The sequence below is a fragment of the Chlamydotis macqueenii genome, chromosome 9 (genome assembly GCF_036417535.1).
Source record: "Chlamydotis macqueenii isolate bChlMac1 chromosome 9, bChlMac1.mat, whole genome shotgun sequence".
NCBI classification, from domain to species: Eukaryota; Metazoa; Chordata; class Aves; order Otidiformes; family Otididae; genus Chlamydotis; species Chlamydotis macqueenii.
In genome coordinates this window covers 27444079-27467301 of record NC_141564.1, presented here as the reverse complement: position 1 = coordinate 27467301, position 23223 = coordinate 27444079, and the positions used below count along the sequence as shown (strand labels likewise).

Sequence of the window (23223 nt, the reverse complement as noted above, 5' to 3'; positions counted from 1 at the left end):
TAAATGTTCAAATGCCTTCATTAAGGAGAAGTTAATACATTCTTAAAATTAATGAGATAATTTCAGATGAGATAGTTATTAAAAGGAGGATGGGGCAAAATACTTCACAGAAATTCACAAAGTGAAACAGTTCAATTTGTTTTAAAGACTACGGTGTAGCAGCTCTGACATAAATGGTTCTCTGTACCTCATACTCCCGAGCATTCGACTGAGCTGCTGTGGGTTAATTTTTTTTCTGCTCCCCTATGGAAGAGTGCAAGTGTTCCATAGTCAGTTTATTTCTGAATGCTGTCTTGTATGGTAGAAATAACAGCATCTGTTTCATGGAAGCTTTTTTAAACTTCTTGTTAAAAGCTGAATATTCAAGTGTTTAGGTTTCTTGTGCAGGCAGGACTACCAGACTGCTGTGAAACTACTGAAGAGCTGAAGTTTCTCTCAGGCTGTGTGTTTTTACAGGAGGTGCTGATAATCTGTTACGACTTCAGGTGACACTATAAAAGGAGTCGTTCCTGTTACTGTACTGGGTATTTGAATATTGGCCTGTTGTGTTTTAAGGCTATATATTAGTTTTTCAGTTTTAAAGCTGGTGACTAGCAGCTGCTGTTGTTCGTGGAAAATACAAACCTTGTTTGTGCTTTCAGTGTATCAGCAAAGGTTCCCTAAGAAACTTCTGTGAGATGATTCCTGCTAGATGAATCTAGATTGTCAGCCACAGGTGTCTGCTTTTATTCCTATATTTGAGAAACTGTAAAGATAGAAGTATTTATAGTAACTGCTAAAGCTACTGTTTCTGAGAAGGTTCTCCAGGCATAAAAGGTCACTTGAAGTGCAGTGTAAGGTTGTGTCTTCATTCCTCTTCTTGAAAATTCCTCTATCTTTAAGCCTCATGCTTTATAGATACAAATGTGTATTGAGGACTAGAAAATTCTTTGCCTTAGGGGATAATCTGTTTTTACTGGTGCAGGGCAGGTGAGTTCCTCAGCCACACAAAGGACAACTGGATGCTTGGATGCTTGTCTTCCTCTTGTAATAATTTTATTTTGCATGACAAAAAAAAAAAGGTTTTTTGTATATATCTATTCTCACTTTGAAGCTGGGAGTAATGCTTTTGTAATCATGACAGCTTGCTTGAATGCTTGTAGTAGTGCAGAGAGAGGGTAGAAATATTAGTACCATAGAGAGGTGTCAGCTGTCTATCACAATGGCAACTGGCACGTTTCTGTAGTGCTCGTTAAAGATCACAAACTGAAATAGGGATCTGTGTCAGTAGTGAAAACCAGTTACAGAACCACAGACTGGCTGAGGTTGGAAGGGACCTCTGGAGCTTGTAATCTCCAAGCAGGGCTGCCCAGGACCATGTCCAGATGGCTTTTGAATGTCTCAAGGATGGAGACTCCACCACCTCCCTGGGCAACCTGTGCCAGTGCTGGGTCACCCTCACGGTGACAAAGTGTTCTGTGACGTTCAGAGGGAACGTCCTGTGTGTCCGTTTGTGCCCATTGCCCCTGGGCCTGTCACTGGGCACCACTGGAAGGAGCCCGGCTCCTTCCTCTCGGGACCCTGCCTGCAGAGGTTTGTGTGCATTGGTGAGATCCCGCGCAGCCTCCTCTTCCCCAGGCTGGACACTCCCAGCTCGCTCAGCCTGTCCTCACAGGAGAGGTGCCCTCCTGTCCCTTCGTCATCCTTGTGGCCCTTTGCTGGCCTCTGTCCAGTATCACCATGTCTCTGCTGTACTGGGGAGCCCAGTGGCAGTGGAGAAGTGTTGAATGGATAAGAAATGAGATACTGGTTTCAGTGAAGTATCTGAAGATTTTCTATCTGTCTAGTGCAAGTTTAACTTGTCTGGTTTGTTGGAGGAGTTGATCAAAAATGAGGGTTAAAAAATCCCAACTTGCTTCTCTGTGAAGTTATTTCAGATATTTTTGTAGGGGTGTAGATGACAACTCCTGGGAATGTCTCCTATGTAGAACACTGTTCAGCGGGTGTAAGGGCCGTAAATACCTTGACCAATCCTACACGTGCCTTTTTAAAAATACTGCTCCTTTAAGCCCGGCAGTAAGCTCTCATACTCACAGGGCTTTAGTTAGAACTTCAGCGGAGCGCAGACTGGCCTGGAACTTGGAGTTGTAAAGAACTTGTAAACGTGCGGAAAGGCAGATAAATGCATTAGTAATATACTGTGTAATAAACTATGCCATGCATGATCTAGGTTCTTTTTTTTTAAAGCTAAATTTAAGATGTTTGCTAATAGGTGCTTTCTTGACCAGTGTCACATAAGTAAGGAAAGGTGAGTTTTGGCTGAGTCTACTTGAATCTGATTTCTCCACTTGCTTTTTTCCTCCTCACAGATACTGAAATATTTTGTGGTCAGAAAATCAGGAACCATTTGTATTTATAGGTAACTAAAATATTTGAAACGGCTGTACTGCAACTAAGTGGGGGGGAAAAAAAAAAAATCTCGTTTTGGGCCGTTTTCTTTGAAGATGAATACTCAAGCCAGCTGTTCCACTATGCAAGGCCGCTTTCACCGGTGATCACAGGCAACTTTCCCTTTCCTCAGTAGGTTTGAGGAAATCTGGCTTTGTGGGCAGAGCAGGCAGTATGAGCCTAATCCTCTACAATAACATGTTCATACATCTTAATAAACACCTTTTTCTTTACCAGCCAAGTTGTATAAAAGTAAATATTTTTAAAAGTTTTGACATCTTTTCCAATTTTTTGTGTGTGTGATGCAATACTAACAAATGTGAATCTTTTAAATTCAGAAATCCAGAATTTATATTGGTTTTTACTGCCTCCTTATTAGGAGTAGACGATGTTAGGGTCTGCTTTTTAAATGCGTTCCAAGCTTGCTCTTTTGAGAGGGTAATTTGCAGAAGAGTAATATGGCATAGTGATGTTACCTGGCAGGTTGCAGTAGATGCTGAAGGCTCCGTCCCTTGAGCTGAAGTTCAAGATGTTTGTTGAGACCATGTAAGTTATTTTCAATAAGTCTCTTTTTTTTTTTTGTATGTGTGTGGGGTTTTTTTTGTTTTTGTTGTTTTGTTTTTAAGCTTGTCTCAATTCATCCAAACATGGATAATACCGATGGGCCTTTCTGTGGCTTTTCTTGAAAGCTTCTTAGTAGTGGAAAGAATCCCTGACTTTGTAAAGCAAGGACTTTTGGCATTGCCATTAAGTTTATTGACTTCTAATCTATAGCTGTTTCTCTTTGAAGATGTGGTCTACTGTGTTTTTTTTCTTGAAGCTAAGCTGTGCATCATGTGAACTACATTGTATCCTCCCCACAAGAACTGAAGGTTAGCTTTACCCAGTGGGAAGACAAGTTATTAGTATGAGAAATCTTACACTTGTTATGTGTTTTGATTTGAGAACAGAATCACTCAGATTAGTCCTTACAGAGTCTAAGATTATGTAATTAAAATTCAGCCTAACTGACAGCCATGACAGCCTTCACAAAACAGCCCCGCTTTGTTAGCGCACGGTGTTTGGTAAGCGTGTCTGCGACAGTGCTGTCTGCAGGGAGGAAGAGCGTGAGCGTTGGTTACCTGGCTGGAGCAGAGGTACCAGTCGGGAGGGAACTAAGTGCGCTGAGCTTGGCTTCGGAAAGTGGGAAGATGGGATGTAGAGGATGGAAAAGATCATCAGCAGGTCCTGAACGACCTTGAAGCTGTTATGAATACAGGATTGTCTACTGTACAAGACTGCTGAGGTTTGGGGACCTATGTCTGGGACCTGAGAGAATTGGACCCTAGTGTTTTGTGTTGCAGCTGTTGCAATCAGAAAGAAGAAAGAAGAGATTTAGAAGAGCACTTGCGTTGTTCTTTCCGTGATTAGTATCAAATAATCATAGCAGAATTTACTATTTGAACTCTTCAGTAAAGCTCCTTCAGAAATACTGAATGATTATTACCTAACACAGGTCATTGAATTGTAATTAATTAATAAAATTATTACCGACCGCTGTTATTTAGTTATGTCTTAAGGCAAGGTGCCACTGTTTTACTGATCCAAGGCTCTGTGAACAGGAAACTGTTGTCCCACTGGCCTCGCTAATTTTGTCCAGTATACATAAACTTTAACTCTTTCTTTATAGCAACCTGGACTCGTGCTTTCAAATAATATAATAAAATCAAGGGAAATGTATCATTTTTCATGTTCCTGTGCCCTACTGATTTACTGCCTACCAGAGACTGGGAAGGCAGAAACTACAAAGTGGCGTTCATCAGAGAAGGCTTTGAATTACTAGCAGCAGAACTGGTAGACATGAATGAATAACTAGGTGCAGCTCCGCCTGAAACGTCTAGGCTGGTTAGCTTCTGTAACGCAAATCTTATTAAATGCCTGTGCTAAAGAATGTTTTGTACTAGCTGTTCTTTGGAGTATATAGAAAGATAGAAGATAGAAGAAACTATCCTGATTTTACAGCTAGGAACTTTACAGAAGACTTGTTGATACTACATTATTGCATCCTGTTAAGTGAGTTTGAATTTAAGATTGTCAAAATGCCAGATTTTAGTGTCAGATTTTAATAGTTAATAGTCAAATTCTTTAAAAAAAAAAACCCAAAATCGCAAACACACACAACAGAAACCAAACAAAACCCTTGCTGCTGTTTATCGGATAATTAGTGGAGAAGTGAAGCTAGGTCACCTTTTGTCTCACAAGTCGGTATCACCTCAGGTCTGTCGTTCAGTAGTGGCATGAAATGGTGTAGTGCGCCTGCTCTGATTTCGTACAAGGCTGTTAAAGGCTTTGAGTGTGTTTTAGAATGCAATGATGAGTCGAGTATGAAAGTGTCTTCTGCAACTATTCAGTGCTGGGACAAGAGAATAAATGGTTGGCATCTCTCTTGTATAACTGAGGAGAATGGCGATTGTCCTCGGAGGAGGGCATGTGGTGATACCAGTAACTGCTCTTTGTTCATGGCGGGCTGGAACATTTGAGAAGCTTCTGACTTGCTCACTCAATACGCTGACCATTCCCTACATCCCTCTGCTCTGACCGTTGCTGATGTTGATCTAACCTGCTCTGTCCATGCTGCATTCTCATTACCAGTTTCTGTAAAAGTGGTTTTATTCTTATTCCCTAGAATTCATAGGGGCTGAAAAAATGTCACCGGTTGTCGTCTTAAGAGTGATTTCAAAGTATAAGCAAGCCTCTTTCTTTACTCCTTTTAGTCTGTTTCATAGTTAAATTTGATTCCTGTAGGAGTTGATCCTATTCAAAGGCAGAACTTCCGCTTTAAAGTTCTTGCTAGCGATGTCTTGAATTCTCAAAGAATTGTGAAAGATGGTCCTGTGGGCTGATCTGGAGACTTAAGGGCCTTCGGTCTTTTGGGGTAGTAACTGCTTGATCCCTTCTAGGATGACAAGTATGGGAATCCCACCACTTCTGTAAGAAGTCTTTTCTACTCCTTACTGTTTGTGGGGAAGCCAATTCTGATGTGTAGTTTAAACTTTCTTTGCTGCAGTTGAACTCTATAATGTTTGTGCTGTGCTGATACCTAACAGGTATGAGAACAAGTTGTCTTCTCCTTTGCAGATACTTTAAACTATATGAAGCCTGTAACTGTCTCTTTCATCTCTTTTTAGTGCTTAATTTTCCTACTTGATGATTATTTGGAAAAAGAAAAGTGGAGTATGACATGTCTTCTAGTGGACTTTGGTAGGCTTATATCCTTCTGGAGAGTTGGTATCTGCAACTGGCCATAAAATCTAAGTTAAGGACTCAGAAGGGCTGAATAAACCAAGATTTCAGTTAGTAAGTGTACATCCTCCGTAAGAGGAGTATTGCAAGTTTGACACCTTTGCAAGATTTTTATTTTTAAACTTCTGTTTAGATTCTCTTCTGTGGAATTGCAGTCAGCTGCTCATTCCATGTTTTGTACTTGTGCAGGTGATTATTGCTAGCAGAGCAAAATACTTCATGTTTATCCTTATTGAATTGCATCCTTTTCATTTCAGACCATTGCTCCAGTTGGGCAAGATCTTCCTGAATTCTATTCCTGCTGTCCAGAGTGCTTGCAGATCACCTGCAGTACTCCACTGTCCAAGTCATGGATTAAAGTATGCTATAACAAACTCGGAGGAGACCCCTGGAGAGCTCTGTTTGCGTCCTTCCACTCTTCCACTGAACCGTTGGAGAGCCGTACAGAGTAGTTATCAGTAGTGGACCCGCTTTGTATAAGCCTTGTTGGTACTTTCAAAAATGTCATGCAAATGGCATTAAAAGCTCTACTAATTCTGTAATGCGATCACATCTGTGCTCTTTCTGTATGAGGCCCGTTAATTTTTCTCAGAAGGAGTTTTTGTCTGACTTCAGCTTCTGAAAAGGCCATCTGCGTTAGCTTGCTGCTCTCTAGGTAGGAATAAATAGGTGGTTCTGCTTTGCTTTGGTTTTCCAGAGGTATTGACCATGGGTTGTCTGACCTGTTATTTTCGTGTTCTTCAAAGACAGGTGCTTAGGCCTTTTTAATCTTCTGGATCATTCCTGTTCTCAAAGTTAATGAAAATAATAATCACTGATATTGAGAGAGAACTATCTGAGGTGATCAGGTGTGAATTTTTATTTTGCCACCTTGGGGAAAAAAAAAACAAGCATGATACTCTTCACGTGTTCTTCCTCTTGTTGCACTTAATTGCTGATGTTGGTCAGTACTTTGGAGACTGAGACGTAGTTTCAGCGATCTTCTGAACAGCGATGTTACTATTTCTCCTTCAAAGGCAGTGGCTGGAAAAAAGGTGTCTGTTCAGCAGCCCCGGTATGCCAAGCTGATACCCTGCGCTTCCAAAGCCAGTATTGTTATTTACACTAAAAGGCATTAATCTGTGTACTTGAATTTGGCAGCTTCATGGGCATGGTTTCTAGCAAAGCGGAGCTCCTAGAGTAAAGTTTGTATTTGGCATGTGCTTGTCCTGATTAATGGCAGTGGGAGGATACTCTTTCAGGTGAGACTTTGGATGTGGTTTTGACTTCCCTTTTAAAGGGGCAAGTTGAAGGTTCAGGTATTCAGAGAACTGATAAAATTCTGATCCTTTAAATTTAGATAAAATTTCCGTTGCGTTAAAACTATTGTTAGAAACTGTAACATCAGAGTGTGTTATGAATATTAACATTTTCGAGCTTTTGAAGGAAGCAAAAGTGCTATGTGTTGTAGGAGTTCTGTATAGAGAAACAGGGGCATTTTTTACCAGGCAAGATACAGTTTGAATGTTTAAACGTGCTAAGCTAGTTGTCTGTCATGGTCTCTGGGACTGGAATTGAGCCTCTCTTTCCTTGGGAGTACCTGCTCCCCGCTCTCACAGGGACAGAGGAAGAGAAAGTGCCTGGAGTACCGCCCGTGGAAGAGGAGGTGGGCTCTGGTTCTCTGGTTCAGCCTCAGGGACACCCCCTTTCTGGCTGGCTGTTACTCTGCTGCGTCAGTTTGCCAACAACTGGGACTGAGTCTTGACCTCTCGGACCTGGCCATCTGCTGAGGAGGGGACCTGAGGAATCTGCTTTTCTGGTCCAGGCTGTCCCTAGATTCAGTTAAGGCCATGTCAGAAGGACTTTTGGTGTTTCAGCTGTTACAGAGCAGCAGCAGGATAGATCGTACTACTAATGCAAGCCATTTTCTCAATTGTTTCTGCAAACTGAAAGGAATTCGTAGTAATTCTCTAACCTTTTTATGGTTGTTTGTGGTTAAAAATAGATTCTGCAACAGTTGTATGTGTATGACCTGCACATCAGACATTATTCGTGTTACCGCTGTGGATTTGCTTTTCCTTTTTAGGTAGCAAGTCCCCTCCAGGTAACATCCTGCTAAAATACAGCTACGGAGTAGAAATTGATCTCTTCGTTGTCTGAAGTAATGCAAAGGCAATTTCAACAGCAGGGGGTACAAATGAGAATTTAACAAGGAAAACTTTTTCATACCTTCCCAGATACTTGCTTAAGATAGTATAGGAATATGTGGCATATAGGGTGTCAGTATAAAAATAGACTGTATGAAATGCATGCCGTCTGGTTAGAAACCCACAACTTTTTATACCTAACAATAGCAACAGGGTTTTATACGCTGCAAGTAATATATCTGGGAAGTTTAAATGACTTTCTATTTACAGTCACTTTCTGAGGAAGAGACTTGTTACATATTCCTCACAGACAACTGAATTGGAAAGAAGAGCTTGTGCCTTCCACAAAGGAATGCTCTCTTATCGGCAGCTGCCGATCGCTTTCCGTACGTTAAGTCCCTGCGTCACTCAGACATCCTTTAGCTGTTGTGTTGCTCTTCCTATAATCAGTTGTATTTAGTTGTCACTCAAGTGTGCAGTACTTCTGTTAGTAGTACCAGCACAGGAGCATGGTTTTTGTCAGCTTGATCAAGCAACTTCTGTAGCAGGTTTTAAGCTAAATTCCAGGCTGGCATGGAATTTCTTTTTTGGAAGGATAGAGTGGTTAAGGTGGGAGAAGGAGTGACAAACACTTCAAACAAGTGGTTCCTGATCACTGCTGATGCACAAATGCCGTTATCCTTGCGAGGCTTTTGGTATACACCTGCCATCGGAATCAAATTACTTCAGATTAAGTGTTTTGTTATGGTGATGCTTCTGTGATTTTTGTTTTGTTTTACAGTATCAACTATACAGTAATTGTGCTTAAATTGAAATAATTGACTTGAAGACAGTTGTTTTAAAAAGTATTCTTGCCGTGAACTTAGAAAAGTTCATGTGCTTCTAACTTTGGTGTAAACTTCTCATTTTAAAACTGGCTATAAAAGGAGTTTGAACTAATACTAGCTTTTCTGAATATTTTTCAGCTAAGGTGCTGCATTCTTCTCTAGTGCTAGTGTTGCTATCCCAATGTAAGGATGAACTGCGTTATTGATAAAAGGAGCTTTTAAGCCGATGTGTAATGCTGGGATACAGCCACTAGCAGTAGAGAATTTTGACTGCTTTGTCTGTTGTCTTGCAGACAGTAAGTGTTCAGGTGAGACTTTGGAGAATTAAGATCTTCAAATTACACTCTTGGTATAGCTGCTATCGGCGGGGCAAATGCGTGCTGAATGAGAAGGGTCAGGGGTTTGGCACTGATGACAGAATTTCTGTCGTAGCATCTGATTTTCAGCAAGGTTACTGGTGGCTGTGGTGGTAGGTAGAGCACTCTGCTTGGCAAAGCACTTCCAAAAACAGCTGCCCTGTTGCGCATCAAGAAGGGCAGGCATGAGGTGACTATGACAGCTGCTTACAAAGTTAATGATATTTTTGATTCTGCTTTTCAATTTTAACTTGATCTGCTTTTCAGTTGTAACTTAACCTGTCGTAGCTTGACTGTGGCGTATTTAGCTCTGACTTTTAGGTCCACTTGGAGAAGCCGTGTGTTTTGAATATAAAGTAGGGTGCTAAGTGGAATAGAAATACTGGGCACTGTTTGCAGAGACATCTTGTGAAATATGAAAAATGTGAAAGATATCTTTAAATTTAGGTATGTATAGCATGTACAGCTTACCTATACAAGTTTGTCAGCGTGACGTGCTGTGTTTCATTAATGGCTTTACGGTTGTCTTTTTACAATAACAACTTGAAATAGCATGAACATCCATAGGGCTCGAGGATTGCTTTTTCTTTTTGAATCAGTATGTCCGTAATGGAGAGCTATAGAAACAGTAAGGCCTGTCAGGCATCAGCCTATTCTATAAGCATTCTGGGAAGCCTGTAAACTTTTGGACACAAATTTAACCTGTCTGGACAGCTAATTTACTTTGTAATGCAAGTTGAATAAGAGAGTTGGGATTTTTATTATGTACACATTTCCGATATGTCTGTCTGATTCTTGGATCTCATAGGAATCCGTCAACTGCATTCTACCAAGCCTTCCATTTCAACAAGTTACGTGAGTCAAAGACCTTCTGGGATAGGTATGAATGCTTAAGTATGGAATGCATACGTGCTGAGGTATGCATGAACAGCTTGGCTCTACGCAAGTTTCTCGTCATTTTTGTTTGCGCAGAACTGCTGCTTGTGTTTTAGAACTTAAAACTGAACTTCTGCAGCCTGAGCGTCTGAAAGCAGTTATTGAAGTGAAGTATTTGTACTGAAACTTAAAACTAAATAAGTCTAAAATAACGACATGACATTTTTTTTCTTCCTCCTTCCATTATGCATGCATTGTACGTAATGTGTAAGCTGAAAGAGTTTAATGCTAGTCAGCTACTAGCTGACCTTCACTAAAATATTTAAAGCTTGCTTTTCCAAAAAAAAAAAAAAAAAGAAACTTCTTGGCATTGTGACTATATCAGAAAACATTGTGAAAATGTTATATTTAAACAGAATTTTAGCAAAGTTGAAATCTTGCGATCTCAAAACCAGGAAAGGAAGCTTTCTGGCTTGCTTTCATTTTGCTTTAGTAAAGCTAGATGGGGAACAAATGCGAATAGTGACAAGATACGAGGATGAAGTAAACCCACTGAGTTAGCATTGAACTCATGGCGAGAAACTGCAGTGAAGTGCAACAAAGTCATATCTCTTACAGATATGGCTTGTCAGAGACGCGTTACTAATTCATCAGTAGCTGGAAACTGTTTATTTCCCACACTCTAGTGATTTTGAAGGGTTTTTTTTTTTGTCAGCATTAAGTTGAAGTCCTAGTGATTATGTGACTTCATGCCTTACGATGCTCTGGCTTGTCACAGTACTTCTGCTTAGCAAGCTCTGTAGAAGCTATTGAAGTATTGATAACTTTCATCGTTGTACTGGCTGTATTTGACTTGAGGCTTTTCACCTTGCAAAGCTTAACCCAATCCTTTAAAGTTTGCTTGGCAACAATTTGTGTACCGTACAGCACTGATGGTTAAAAGTAACGCTAATGCATCCTGCTCTGGTTTCGCTGAAGTACTAGCATTGGGCTAAGTTTCAAAAGCACACCTTCCTTTTCTAGCAGAAACTTGTACAAATTTGCGTTTTTTGCTTTGAGTTCTGGATGATGCCACTTTCCTGTATTTATGGGACACAACTGGTATTTAGGTTCCAAAAACTTCGTTATTTATGGAGATAAACTTCTGGGCCTCTAATACAAATCTGGTAGTTAGACCAAAAGCTCACTTTAAGGTCTAATCTTCATCTGTTTCTCTGTTTTCATGTCTTGTAACATGAAATAATTCTTAAGGTGAGGAAGCTGAATCAAAAAACCCTAAAATCAAATAATGATTAAGATGGAGACTTCACAAATCTGAGGTTTATGTAGTACACAATGTCTGAAGCAAGTACTGGAAGTGTGGGATATAGAGAAACATTACATTCAGGTAGAAGAATGTAAGTGGTTTTCTTTAAGAATAGTCTTGCATCTTTACTGTTGAACATTTTGTGGTAGAAACAAATATTTGTAAAAACATAGAAGGAAATTTATCAGGACTGATGCAAGTTTTAAACTTCTAACCCAAAGTCTTTGACAGAGTTTTGCAGGTTTTCCTTTTGTATCTCAGTTATTAGATTTTCTTAACATCACATTTTGTAGCTTTGCTTTACCGGATGACTGAAGCTGAAAAGCTTTCAACAATAAACTTCCAATGAAAAGGTGATGGAGGGAACTTCAAGAGCATCGCCAATGAAGCCGGTTCTGGGGAGCACTTTGCAGGGTAGGGGCGCAGTGGCGCTCGGTTGTGCGGCTCTGCCGTCGGTGTGCACCCTGGCAGCGGGACGGGAGGCTGACCGCACCCTGGCAACTCCGCTCTGCCCAGGCAGGGCCGCCTCTGCTGCAGGTGGTGATCTGTTGTCAGGCTTGAGTAGTTTGATAACAATACAGTGGTTTGGGGCTTTTTTTGTGATCTCCAGTTTGTGGAAGAGAAATCTCTGCCATGAAAACGACGAGCTCCTCTAACTTCCTCAGAACCCCTTTGTTTCCCTGTCCCAAAGTGTGAGTGTTAACGCACTGCTGCAAAATAGAAGGATCTTAAACCTGCTGGCAGTAGACTCTTCAATTATATTTTGCAGCTCCTTCACAAGTAGTTTGTGAACCCCAGGGGCTTGGGTTTGGAGACTTCAGTGTAAACATAATAGAAAATCTTTGTGTAATTTCAGGGTGTTTTTTTTCCTGACAAATATGGATTGTTCTCCTATGAGCAGCCATCTCTTGGGACCATTTGAAGTCATCAAAGCTGACCGCGTGCTGTTGCAGTAGATGGTAAAATGTTGCTAAATTGCTCCAGTACTATAGAGACTTGCTTATTTTTCACTAACACACCATGACGGAGAAGAGTGCTGGTGGCATTCAAACCATTAAATGTCAGTGAAACACTAGCTGTTACTGACACATTTGCAGGAAGTCTGCAAATGTTTTTCTGCGTAACGGTCACATAGGTGTTGCTAGGGACACAAATCTCATGGGTCTTTCTTTTCAACTGGCATGGTTACTGAGAGGGTTAAGAAAGGGAACAATGCCTCCTTGGCACGTTCACCTGAGTCTGGATGGCTGCTCTTCTGTGCCTGGATCGCCTTTGTACGGTAATAGTGCCATGGGAGCTTTCAGTGGCTTTGCCTAAAACAGCCATTGCTGGGAAACTGGAACTAAATGCAGTAGGAGTTGTGTTTCCACTGCATTTGTGTGAAGCCTTAAACCTTCACGGTATACATGAACTCATAAAATATGGATTCTCTCACCACATTAGCATGCAGATAAATGTATTCTACATGTTGCTGGTAAACATCTTATGTAAATGCAGTGAATTAGACAACACCTCTTCACGTAATGGATTTTGTCAGACTTCCATTTCCCTTTCTGTGAAATGAGATGCTCTCCCTGGAGATGAAAGAAAGCCAAGAGTTCACATATCCCACTTTTTGATTGTACCTTTATCTGGAGGGTCTTTTAGAGGTGAACCTTTTCTGATTTGAAATTAAAAGCCTAAAACTCCATGTGAAACTTAGAGCTTTAGAACAGGAGGCTGACAGTTCATGTAACACACTGATCCAGTCAGTGTTGTGGTTAATGCGTTTCTTCTTGATGCTTGCTTCTCCTGGAAGTGGTGCACAGGGTGACTTCCTTCATGCATAGGGAAGAGTGTTTGGTTCATTAGTGTAACTCAAAACCTTATCAAAATGATAAAGGAGCCACATTTTTCTTCAGTGTCAAAAAAGCAAGACAATTAAACTAAATTCTTCTGGTTTTCCCCAGAAATATTGTGCTTTTTGTAGAGCTCCTGTGTTGCTTCTGTGATCAAGTATTATGTTGTGTTGAACAATTGATCTTCAGAGCTCCATGTGAAACTGAAAAAAACCCTGTCCTATGGAAGCAAGTACTTCTCTGCTTGACGGGGGAGCTGCCTGATCTGCAGCTGAAGTAGACTTGCAGGAAAGTCAGGCACCTGCCGGTAACCCTGAGGCTGCAAATTGACTACCTCAAACTTTCTCATGTCCTCATGCAATTTTGACAAGGAAAAATGAAAATCTGAAGTATTTCCATAGGTACACTTTCAAGGCTAGATAATTGATTGTATTGGGAGGCTGTCGTTATAAAAATCTCGTAATTGGATGGAGGCTAGTTAAACATGCCTTAACTGTTTTGAAAGTAGATGATGTTTCTTTAGGTGGGCTAAATAACTCAACCAGCGGTAGGACGAAGAGCGGCTGGTTCAGTGACCACAGCAGCTCGAAAACGAGTAAACTAGTGAGGGGAAAGAATAAATTAACACACTTACTGTTTTAGTTCGTAGGTCACTTGTGAGCAGAACAAGTGTGAGAACGCTTCAAAATACCTTGCTGTTCCTTGCAGAAAGGCTGCTTGATCGTTTTGTTTAAAGCAGGAACAAGGAAAGAGCTAGAGGAGGTCACCTGGGTCAGGGATGTCCGCTTGAGAGTGCGGTGTATAATATCTTTCCACTTTCACCTAAAGCAAAGTAGATCTAGTGCTGCAAAGTAAGGGTTGTCTTCCAGAGCCTTCTGGACAAGTCTCTTGCTGGTATTGCTGTACCCTTTTGTAGTCTGTTCCGCAGGCTTTTTCACCCTCGCAGGGTTGGCAATGTGGAGCCATAGGTTATATGTATCTAAAGGCCTGAGGTGAGTAGTACAGTAACTCGAGAAGAAGTATCAAGAGCAAGAAAACCGGTACATTCTGGCAGCCCTTTGAGGGGTGACTTGCTGCTAAGAAATCCCTTGGGAAAGTAGTATGCAGCTAATAATCAGTAATACAGCTGAATAGAGAATATGCTGCTTGGTACTGACTAAAAACATGACGATTCAAAATCAGTTTACGTAATCCAGTCCGTGGGGTCTGCAGTCTCATTTAAACGTGAAGCGCTGCTGCCCAGTCTGGTACTTGGCAGTGCCAAAGCAGGGCTGTTTGTAACTCGTTCCTAATGCATGTGGCGTCAGGGTAAACCACACACAGTACTGAGGACGGTGGAGTCGCTAAAAATGAACCACTGCATTCTATTTTTAAACATACAGAGTGAATTGTATTGCAAATGCCTTTTTCAAAGACGGGTTCCTAGTCTTTCTACCTAGATTCAAAGTGAGTTTTGAAGTTGAGAGCATGTCTCTTGGAGAGATGACAGATCTAAAAACATCAGTGGTGAGAACGTCAAGCTGAGTACAGTGGTGCTTGTTGAGTTCACCACTGAAATAGATCTTGGTGCCTATGAGTGCGAGTGATGTTGAAGGTCGTTCTTGAGTTAGAATTATAGAATCATAGAACGGTTTGGGTGGGAAGGCCATCCACTCCAACCCCCCTGCCAGGAGCAGCGACATCTCCAACCAGATCAGGGTGCTCAGAGCCCCGGCCATCCTGGCCTGGAATGTTTCCAGGGATGGGGCATCCACTGCCTCTCTGGGCAACCCAGGCCAGGTTCCACCACCCTCACTGTAAAAAATTTCTTCCTAATATCCAATCTGAATCTGCCTCCCTCTAGTTTGAAACCGTTACCCCTCGTCCTGTCACAACAGGCCCTGCTGAAGAGTCTCTCCCCACCTTTCCTGCAGCCCCCTTTGGGCACTGGGAGCTGCTCTCAGGTCTCCCCGGAGCCTCCTCTTCTCCAGGCTGAGCAGCCCCAGCTCTCCCAGCCTGGCCTCACAGCAGAGCTGCTCCAGCCCTCTGATCATCTTCGTGGCCTCCTCTGGATCCTCTCCAACTGGTCCATGTCCTTCTGGTGCAGGTGTATAGGAGAAATATGCCTAAAATGTAACAGAATTCTGATGTGCCAGCTGTAAGTATTTGATAAAACCCTGTTCCAAACACTGCGTACCTCATTGTGAGCTGTAGCTAAGCAGTGTTATGAGCAGTCAAAATCTAGTTTTCCTCTTGTACCTTTTTCACATTTTACTTTGAAAGATCATTTAAGCCACTAGGATTTTTTTAAACAGTCGAAATAAGGATTTCTCAGACTAAAGAGCGTTTTACCTATCTGGTGTATAAGGTAGAAAAATGTTGGGTTTACCGTCCATCTCTGGACATGGCAACCTGTACTTGGTGATCTTTGTCATTTTTACTGACTGTAAATCTTGCCGTGTACTTGATGGGCTTCAGAGTGCTCTTGGTGTACCAATATAACCTCTTTTTGGTCAGAGCCTTCATTTATGTGACCTTAACTTGGAGGTCCAAGTCCAAGTGAATTGCTCTCTTACACTGCAGCCCGTATGTGTGCTAGCTGGTTGGCTGCAAAAGCTCCGTTTGAGGGGGGTGGATGGGAAGTTTGCAGTTACCAAAAAATGCGTCCCTTTCAACTGCCCTGCATTACTTGATGTGGGTTTTTGTTTATGTATTACAGCTTGACAACAGTTGTCAGACTCCTGTAGTTCCAGGAGCAATCAACTTTCTCTTTGGCTAAAAGCACAGCACAGTATCAGTCTTTTTTTTTTTTTTATAAGAGCTAAATGGTGTCTTTCTGCTTCTAACTCAAGAATATGCAAATTGAGGCATTGGATATACGGTGGATGGTGCACTCTGGGTGCATCAAACTCTTTCCAGTTATAACATCCGAAAATACTTATTTAACAGATTTTTTTTTTCCCCTTGGCCTTTTCATAAGGACTGGATTTTATCTATAAATTTTACTCTGCAGCCTTGGGATAAAATATTCATATGCAAACTAGAGTTTGATATCAACAGCTAAGGATGAGAGAAAAATACAAAATCTTAAGATTTGGTAGCATATTTGGACCGTACCGTAATAACAGCTGCCACTGGAGTACTCTGCTTCCGAGTGCTTCACTGGAGCTGTTTGTTGTGGGAAGCACTGGAAAATGCGTAAAGGACAGAATCATATGGGAATTGTACTAGCATAAAATCTAATTCTCATATAGTTTTAGAAACTGAAATGAAATATTGTCATCAGGATAAAGCCGCATCTGAGTGAGTGAAGGCCGCTCCGGCAGCGTGGAACTTCTCCTGGGGCGGGCGGGCGGTGGTCCGCGTGGTCCTGGGCTCTCCCTGCCGGAGACGAGCAGGGTGGCACCAGCGTTTGTGCAGGGGCTGGTCTGGGTCCTTCGGTAGAAGTGCAAGCTGCTGTGGGATATGGGGCAGCAAGAACACTGAAGTGAATAAAAGCAGCGTATAACCACTGCCTGTCGCTTTCCGGGCTGTCCGTTAGTGGCCCTTGGGTGGGCGGTGTGGGTGGGAGGGCAGTGGTCTCTCCGGTGCGTCTGAGTCGCGCTCACGGGTAGGGACAGTTCTTTCACCCACGCTGAGACGCTGCAGCCCTTTAAAAGGCAGAGGAGAGGCTGGAGCCCATGGGGCAGCGTGCGACAGGCGCTCCTGCAGCGAGCCGGGCAGGTACAGGCCTTCTGGGTGACTTAGGGGAAGACTGCCTGGCTTTCGCGTGAGAGGCTTTGTCACGGAACTGGGGGAGCGCCTTACCTTTGAGTGGTGTAGTGGACTTTGTTTTTTAAATAGTCATACTGCAAATAGCTGAAACAGGAATAGAAGAACAAAGTCTCAATCTCAAATGTAACTACAAAATTATCGACAAATGGCGTATGATTACGCTGTGAAGATGCAGAAGCAGATCCCACTACAAAATGTGCTGTTTGCTTTAATTTGCTCCTCTTGTCTTTACCTCTTCAGAGCCGCCTCACCTGACTGCTAGAGCGGTGTCCAGGAGAGGCTGTGTCAGACGTGGAGCAGTCTTGGGGATTTCAGCGACTCTTGAACAGTCACTTTTGCCAGTTTCAGATAGATCTGAAACACGTTAATTCAGGATGGAAAGGATTACCTGACCTTGTCAGGAATTATAAATACCTTTTGTTCTGAGGAGGTTTACCACGAATACAGCTTGAAAGAGGCTTAGAAGACAGTAAAACACTGGAACAATTTTATTGTGAAATGGCTGTTTGGCACTTTTGTTTTAGATTACAAGCTTTGCTCAATTTAAAAATAGAGGCTGTTACTCCCTCAGTCTGAAAAGCTGGTTCCCTCTACTCGTAAGTGCTCGGTGCTAGGTGCTGTCAGTGCTTGGATTCCTTTAGGTAAGTTCATATTCTTTCAACAGTTGAGCTTCGTTTCACGTTCGTAATTAATACTGCTGAGCATATTGCCAATACTCCTTCTAAAAGCCTGAAGTAGTTTTCTCTTAACGCTTGTTTTCAGTGAGTGTTACGCATTTTCAAAGAGGCAGGTTTCCAAGCGTGACTGCAAACCTGGCGGTTTTTTCCTGCATGTTAACTTTTTAAACTGTAGCTGCACACTGCTGATAGCAACTTCCATTGCTGGGGAGCATTATCAGTAGTTATCACTGGCAGGCCTGGTAAATAGTCCAAGAGCTGCGGAGCCGTGGAGTAAAATCGGACACGGAGACCTAGTGTGGGAGGGCGGACACCGGGAGTACGGGACCGACGGAGCGTGTGTCCCTCCGCCGCAGGGGCCGTGCGGGGTCCCTGCCTGACCTCCTGGGGAGAGCTACAGCTCCTCTTCAGACGGAGAGATCGGAGTCTGCGGGAGAGCAGGGACATCCCAGCCCCCCAAAATTCTGACTCTGGAGAGTTACGAGTGAGCAGCTGGCTTGTGCTCCTCTATTGTGACTTGAAAACAGACCAGAAATATTAAGGCCTGGGTTGCCGTAACCCGGGATTTAAAGATTGAACATCGCGTTTTGCACAGTAAATACACGTTCTTATAGTGATGACTCAGATGTTTTGTTGGGCGCCTCTGCACTGGTGTGTATGTCTTTGGAACGAGACCAACCCTAACTGTAACCAGCCAACTGCAGTTCATTTTTTAGGTGTTAAACGTGATCCAGTGAGAGTTCACTGAAACCAAGTAAGCGTACTCGTGGAGTTCGGGGCTGTGGTCACATCTCGCTCTTCTGTTGACTACTGCCGCTCAGTTGCAAAGTTGTAAATGCTGTGCTGATCCAGGAATTTTTTACCTGGAAAGCAGTCTTCAAGTAAAGCCAGAGAACAAATATTGTAACAGGTTTCTTTTCCTCGATGCTTTGTAAAAGCAGTTCAGCAGAAATGAAACTAGAGGTAAGGAAGGCCCTCATGAATATCCCGTGAATCCCCGTTTTCCCCAGGGAAGGAAGCTGAAAAATGAGGCAAGGAATCAAAGCATTAATTTACTGTTTATTCTCATGCATTTTTCTGGTTATGGGTCTCATAGTCTGAGGAATCCTAAATGGAAGGAGCAGTGTCTCAAGAGCTGTAACTGTACCGGGCAATGCAGGGGGGAGGAGGGGAAACCCCCTGAACTGAATTCTTGAATTCTTGAATCTGAAGCCTTAGCCTCTCAGTGGAAGCATGCTCTAGGAGTGCTGCGGCTGCCAGCGGGTGCATAGCTTTAATTGAATGATACAGTAATGCTCACAAAGTTTTCTCCTTACATTTGCAGTGCATCTGGTGCGAGTGTGGTTGCCATTGACAACAAAATAGAACAGGCAATGGTAAGTAAAAAATAAGTTGTTATTTGTAATAGGATTAGTTGTTCGTCACTGAGCAGAAGTTTCCAGCTGTATTGTGTTTCTGTGAGTCCGTAACGTCCCTCTAGTTGGGTCAGACTGAGACCAGCATTTGAAAAAAGAATTTTCTGTATCAGCTGTGGGATGACCACGAACCATGGTTGCCTTTACTGTTGGCCTAGAAATGTTCTTAAATTCCTACGAATTTCTGTGAACAAGCTGATTGAACTTAAAGGGGTGCGGAAAATAAGTAAGGCATTTAAGTCTCTTACTTAGCAAAGTTCGTAACTGGTTTTTCTTAATTGTCACATATGCTATGCCATCCTTGACGTTTTGTTCCGTTTCAGTTACATCTCTTTGATTTCTTGCTTCTGCTGATTTAAAGGCCTTCTTATTTCTTGGTTCTCATAGACCCTGGTGTTTGGGATTGTGTACGCAGACTCCTACCTCCAGGCCTGAGCTTCAGAGCTGATGCTTTCATTCTGATTAGCTGGCCTGTAATTCCAGTCCTTGTCTTCAGTGCAACCAAGGCGACTAAAACTTAATGCTGAATGCTGGAACCAAAGCTTTTCATGGAAGGGTCCCTTCACAGGCAATAAAAGGGCTAGGTTGTTAGTTTTCCAGGCTTACCACTCGCTTCAGTGGAAGCAGTAGAACAGCAAATCCTGAAATGAATGAATCCAAGATGGAACTGTTCTTTCACTTGGTGTAACTGTTAACTTGTTCTTCGCAGGATCTAGTGAAAAGCCATTTGATGTATGCAGTAAGAGAAGAAGTGGAAGTCCTGAAGGAACAAATAAAAGAATTGGTTGAAAGAAACTCTTTACTTGAACGAGAAAACGCACTGTTAAAGTCTCTTTCAAACAGTGATCAGTTGTCCCAGCTGTCAACTCAACAGGCCAATCCTAGTAGCACTTCACAGGCGCAGACAGTGATAGCACAGCCTCCGCAGCCAACACAACCTCCACAGCAGCCGAATGTCTCCTCAGCATAAAGCTTTCTTGCCTCCTTTGAAAACAAAAACCCGAGAGCAGTTTGTCCTTGTGTGCCACTGATGTTCTTTCCACTTTATATGAGAGCGAGTAGCCATGCTTCTGTTGTGTGTTTGGCCTTTTCAGTATTAGACAATCATTCTACAAGAGCTGTCCCTCGCTGGTGTCCCACGGAGCGCAGCTGGTGCCTGTTATGTCGCCAGCGCACGAGGGAAGTCGTAGAAGGAGTTACTAACGCAAAGAACGCATTTGCTTGGTGTGCAGGAGTGAGGTCTTTAAGAGCTTTGGTGGCTCTTCAAGGTTTCCATTTCCCGTGGATTACTTTGAGCCTTGCTATCTGGTAAGAAGTAACAATTCATCTTAAGAGCCACTGTTCTTTCAATATAAGTAACGTTTGCCTACTTTAGTTTCATTTATTTGTTTTATTTATTACAGGGCTGCTATTTTCATAATGTACATGAACAATGTCACAGAACTTTTTAATTTTTTTTTCCAATAAATGGACGTATCAGTAAAATGATAGATGGGATTGCGTTTAATAGATAAAATGTTTAGGCAATAATTGAACAAAAGAATCCTGGCATATTTCTAACACTAATGGCAGTTTACCTTTTGGTATTTATTTACGGTAGTAAAGATCCAGCTTGAATGTAAATTTTGTATAGAGTGTAAGTATGAAGACCATAGTGCATCTGTACAGGTAGTCACCAGTTATTGTGATATAATAAATAATTGATGGGCTATTTTGATGAAGAAAACTTTGCTCATTTCTGTTTCTACTTTCTAATAGAGAGAAATTGCCATGATTCCTCTGCTTTTTGACATTTCGTATAATTTTTTTTTTTTGGGTGGGAATAAAAAGCTGTGAAATTGTTCAACCTACTTTGTAACCAAAGAAGCAAAGCTGTGTAATTGAGTTTTTTATTTTATAATGCACATTCTTTATGTATTTTTTATTTAGTGTTTTCTCATTCACAACTTTCTTTGCTGTCTAGCATGATCTGCATGACCTATAATCTTTGAACCACTTTCGTACCTCATGTTTTTATCCAGCACTCTTATTGTAATATGTAATAGTCTGTGAACAATGTCAAATAAAAAAGAAAGAACAGCTGGTGGTGGTGGAGCTGAGCTAGTGTGCTATGCACTAGTTGTTAACAAAAAATAAATGAAGTGAGCCATCTTTTGTTCATTTAAAATGGTGTTTTGAATTTCGTATGCAGAAAACATTTTGTTACATTGCAGATTTTAATGTATTTAATAAATGCAACATGCAGATTAAGTGCAGTGTATACTGAGTATTTAAATTAAAAATGTACATTTCATAAATACAGTTTCAAGAGAGACCATCATTTGTGTAAACTAATGCAGTGTGTCAAATCGATGTATAAATATATATATATATTTTAACACATTTTCTGAAATTAAACTGCAGTTTTGTTGATTTTTTTTTTTCTGTAGATGTTACAGTGTAACTAAATTCAGTAGCACTTTTTTTTTTTTTGTAACAAAGTGGAGAAAGGTAACTTCAGAGAGCCAGTAGCAGAATAATGCCAAAATTGTAACTGCTTCTCTTGCAACAGACTTTTTTCTTTTATCCTAGGAAAAACATCCTTCTGATGCTGTCAGTGACCCCGTTGGTTTTGGCATTGCACTGATGTAGATAAATGAACGTTTGTCTGTGCTGGGGTGTTGGAAGAGTTTGGTATCTCGCTGTGCTAAACCCAGGAATTCACTCCTGAGAGGTTCCAGAGCAGGCTGCAGAGCATGCCTTCCCAGGCCGGCAGCGCGGGCGCAGCTCTGAGTCGTCGTCCGGGTGCGCTGCAGTCCGGTTCACTCGTGCCTCTGCCTGCTTTGTCAGCTTGCCTGCAAATGTTTGCTTCAATATCGTATCCTTGTGTATGTCTAACTCTGGTCAGGTTTGTGTTAGGTCAAGTAAAAGAAGCAACACTGGAAACTGCAACTTCTGATGTCTTCGGATCTCAAGGAGGCATCCTTGTCCCGTGTGCCAGAAATGCAGAGCATCACGCCTTCCTGGTAAGCATCGGTTCACGGCACAGTTCAGAAAAGCCGCGTGTGTGTGTGTTTGTGTATATAAAACGTAGTCACTGGAGTAACGCACTGCAATGATCTTCACTTTGGTTGCAGACTGGTGTCCTTGGCCTGCTGTAGGCACACGTGTACTGCCGTAAATCCTTTAGTGAAACGAGCTGTGCTCACAAAGTAGAAAACAAGGTATTTCAGTAGCTAAGTATATTTTCCCTCCGGTGTGATCAATCGCTCACTCCAGCTGTGCAGCAAGGATGTAGCTGGTAAAGTAAACAGGGACAAACCGAGGGACTTCTGGGAACAGAAGTCCTTCAGATGAGTAGTTGATTAAAACTTTAATGGCGGGGACGCTGTAGCTGCCAATTTAATCTTAAGGGGTGAAATGGAGAGAAGACACTTGAAACATGACTGAAGCTGTTGCTGTCCTGCTGATGGTAGAAGTAGAGGCTCAAGCTGCTGAGAAGACAGTCCCGAGCACTGCTGTGTTCCCGTGGAACTGGTGTCTGTGCATCTCCTCTCCCTCTCGCCTGAGGCTTGTCACCTTGTGTGGAGCTGTGTTTGCACAGCGACAGTTATGTCCACGTGCACACAGGTGGTCTGGAGAGGTTTTTTCTCAGAAAAAAGCATTTAGTAAATCTGCTGAAAATAGGGGATGGAACAAAGTTTAAACTGATCTTGTTAAAAATCCTTTGGTTGGGTTGGGTTTTGGGTTTTACTTCTCTCCTAGTGGTAAGTTGTACTTGGCTCTAAATGCTGACTCGGCGTGCTGTGCACGAACACTGAAATGGCAGAAGAGGCTCCTTGAATTGCTGCCGTCTCCTCCCGAGAGGCGCTCTGAGGCTGCTGCCTAGGGAAAGGAGTATTCCTCAACGTGAAAAGGTCATCCTGATGTCATTAAATACTGATTCCGAGGGGGAAGAAAGGCTTGTTGACAAATGATCGTGTTGCTGTCGGGCTGTATTGGCTGCTGCGCTGCTTTGTGTGCTCGGTGTCCCTCAGCTTCCCGCTGCTGGAAAGCCTTTCTTTGTTGTCCTCAGTGTGACGGCACCAGCGACGTCAATCAACCGCCTGGCGGTGTTTGCATCGCATGAGGCTGGGTGACAAAGAGATCTGCGCTGCCCACACGCAGGGCTCTGGCTGGCGCTGCGGATGGGCGCGTGCAGCCGTGCCTGCTGCTCCTTGCTGCTGGGTGTCCGCTCTCTGCTTGCAGGTGCTTTTTTGGGAAATGACTGCGTTTAGGGAGCTGTGTGTGAAAGCAGGCTCTTAAGATGTGATGCTGTGCTCTGTGGGGAGCAGTGCTGTCGCATATTCCTGTAGTACGTG

At 42.4% G+C, this 23223-nt stretch overlaps 1 protein-coding gene across 4 annotated transcripts in view; it reads left to right on the top strand.

The window, feature by feature from the left end:
* Nucleotides 1–21198, top strand: part of TSC22D2 (TSC22 domain family member 2) — a 28470-nt gene extending 7272 nt beyond the window's left edge. Inside the window, exons 2-4 of one of the 4 annotated variants that reach the window (XM_010117540.2) lie at nt 9827–9898; nt 18793–18844; nt 19593–21198. In XM_010117540.2, coding sequence (XP_010115842.2) covers nt 9827–9898; nt 18793–18844; nt 19593–19853 — 385 coding nt within the window. In that variant the 3' untranslated portion in view covers nt 19854–21198. Of the gene's footprint in view, nt 1–5966; nt 6314–9826; nt 9936–18792; nt 18845–19592 lie in introns of those variants that run through there. The other 3 variants (XM_086754582.1, XM_086754580.1, XM_086754581.1) reach the window with 3 other exon arrangements.
* Nucleotides 21199–23223: the final 2025 nt, after the last annotated feature.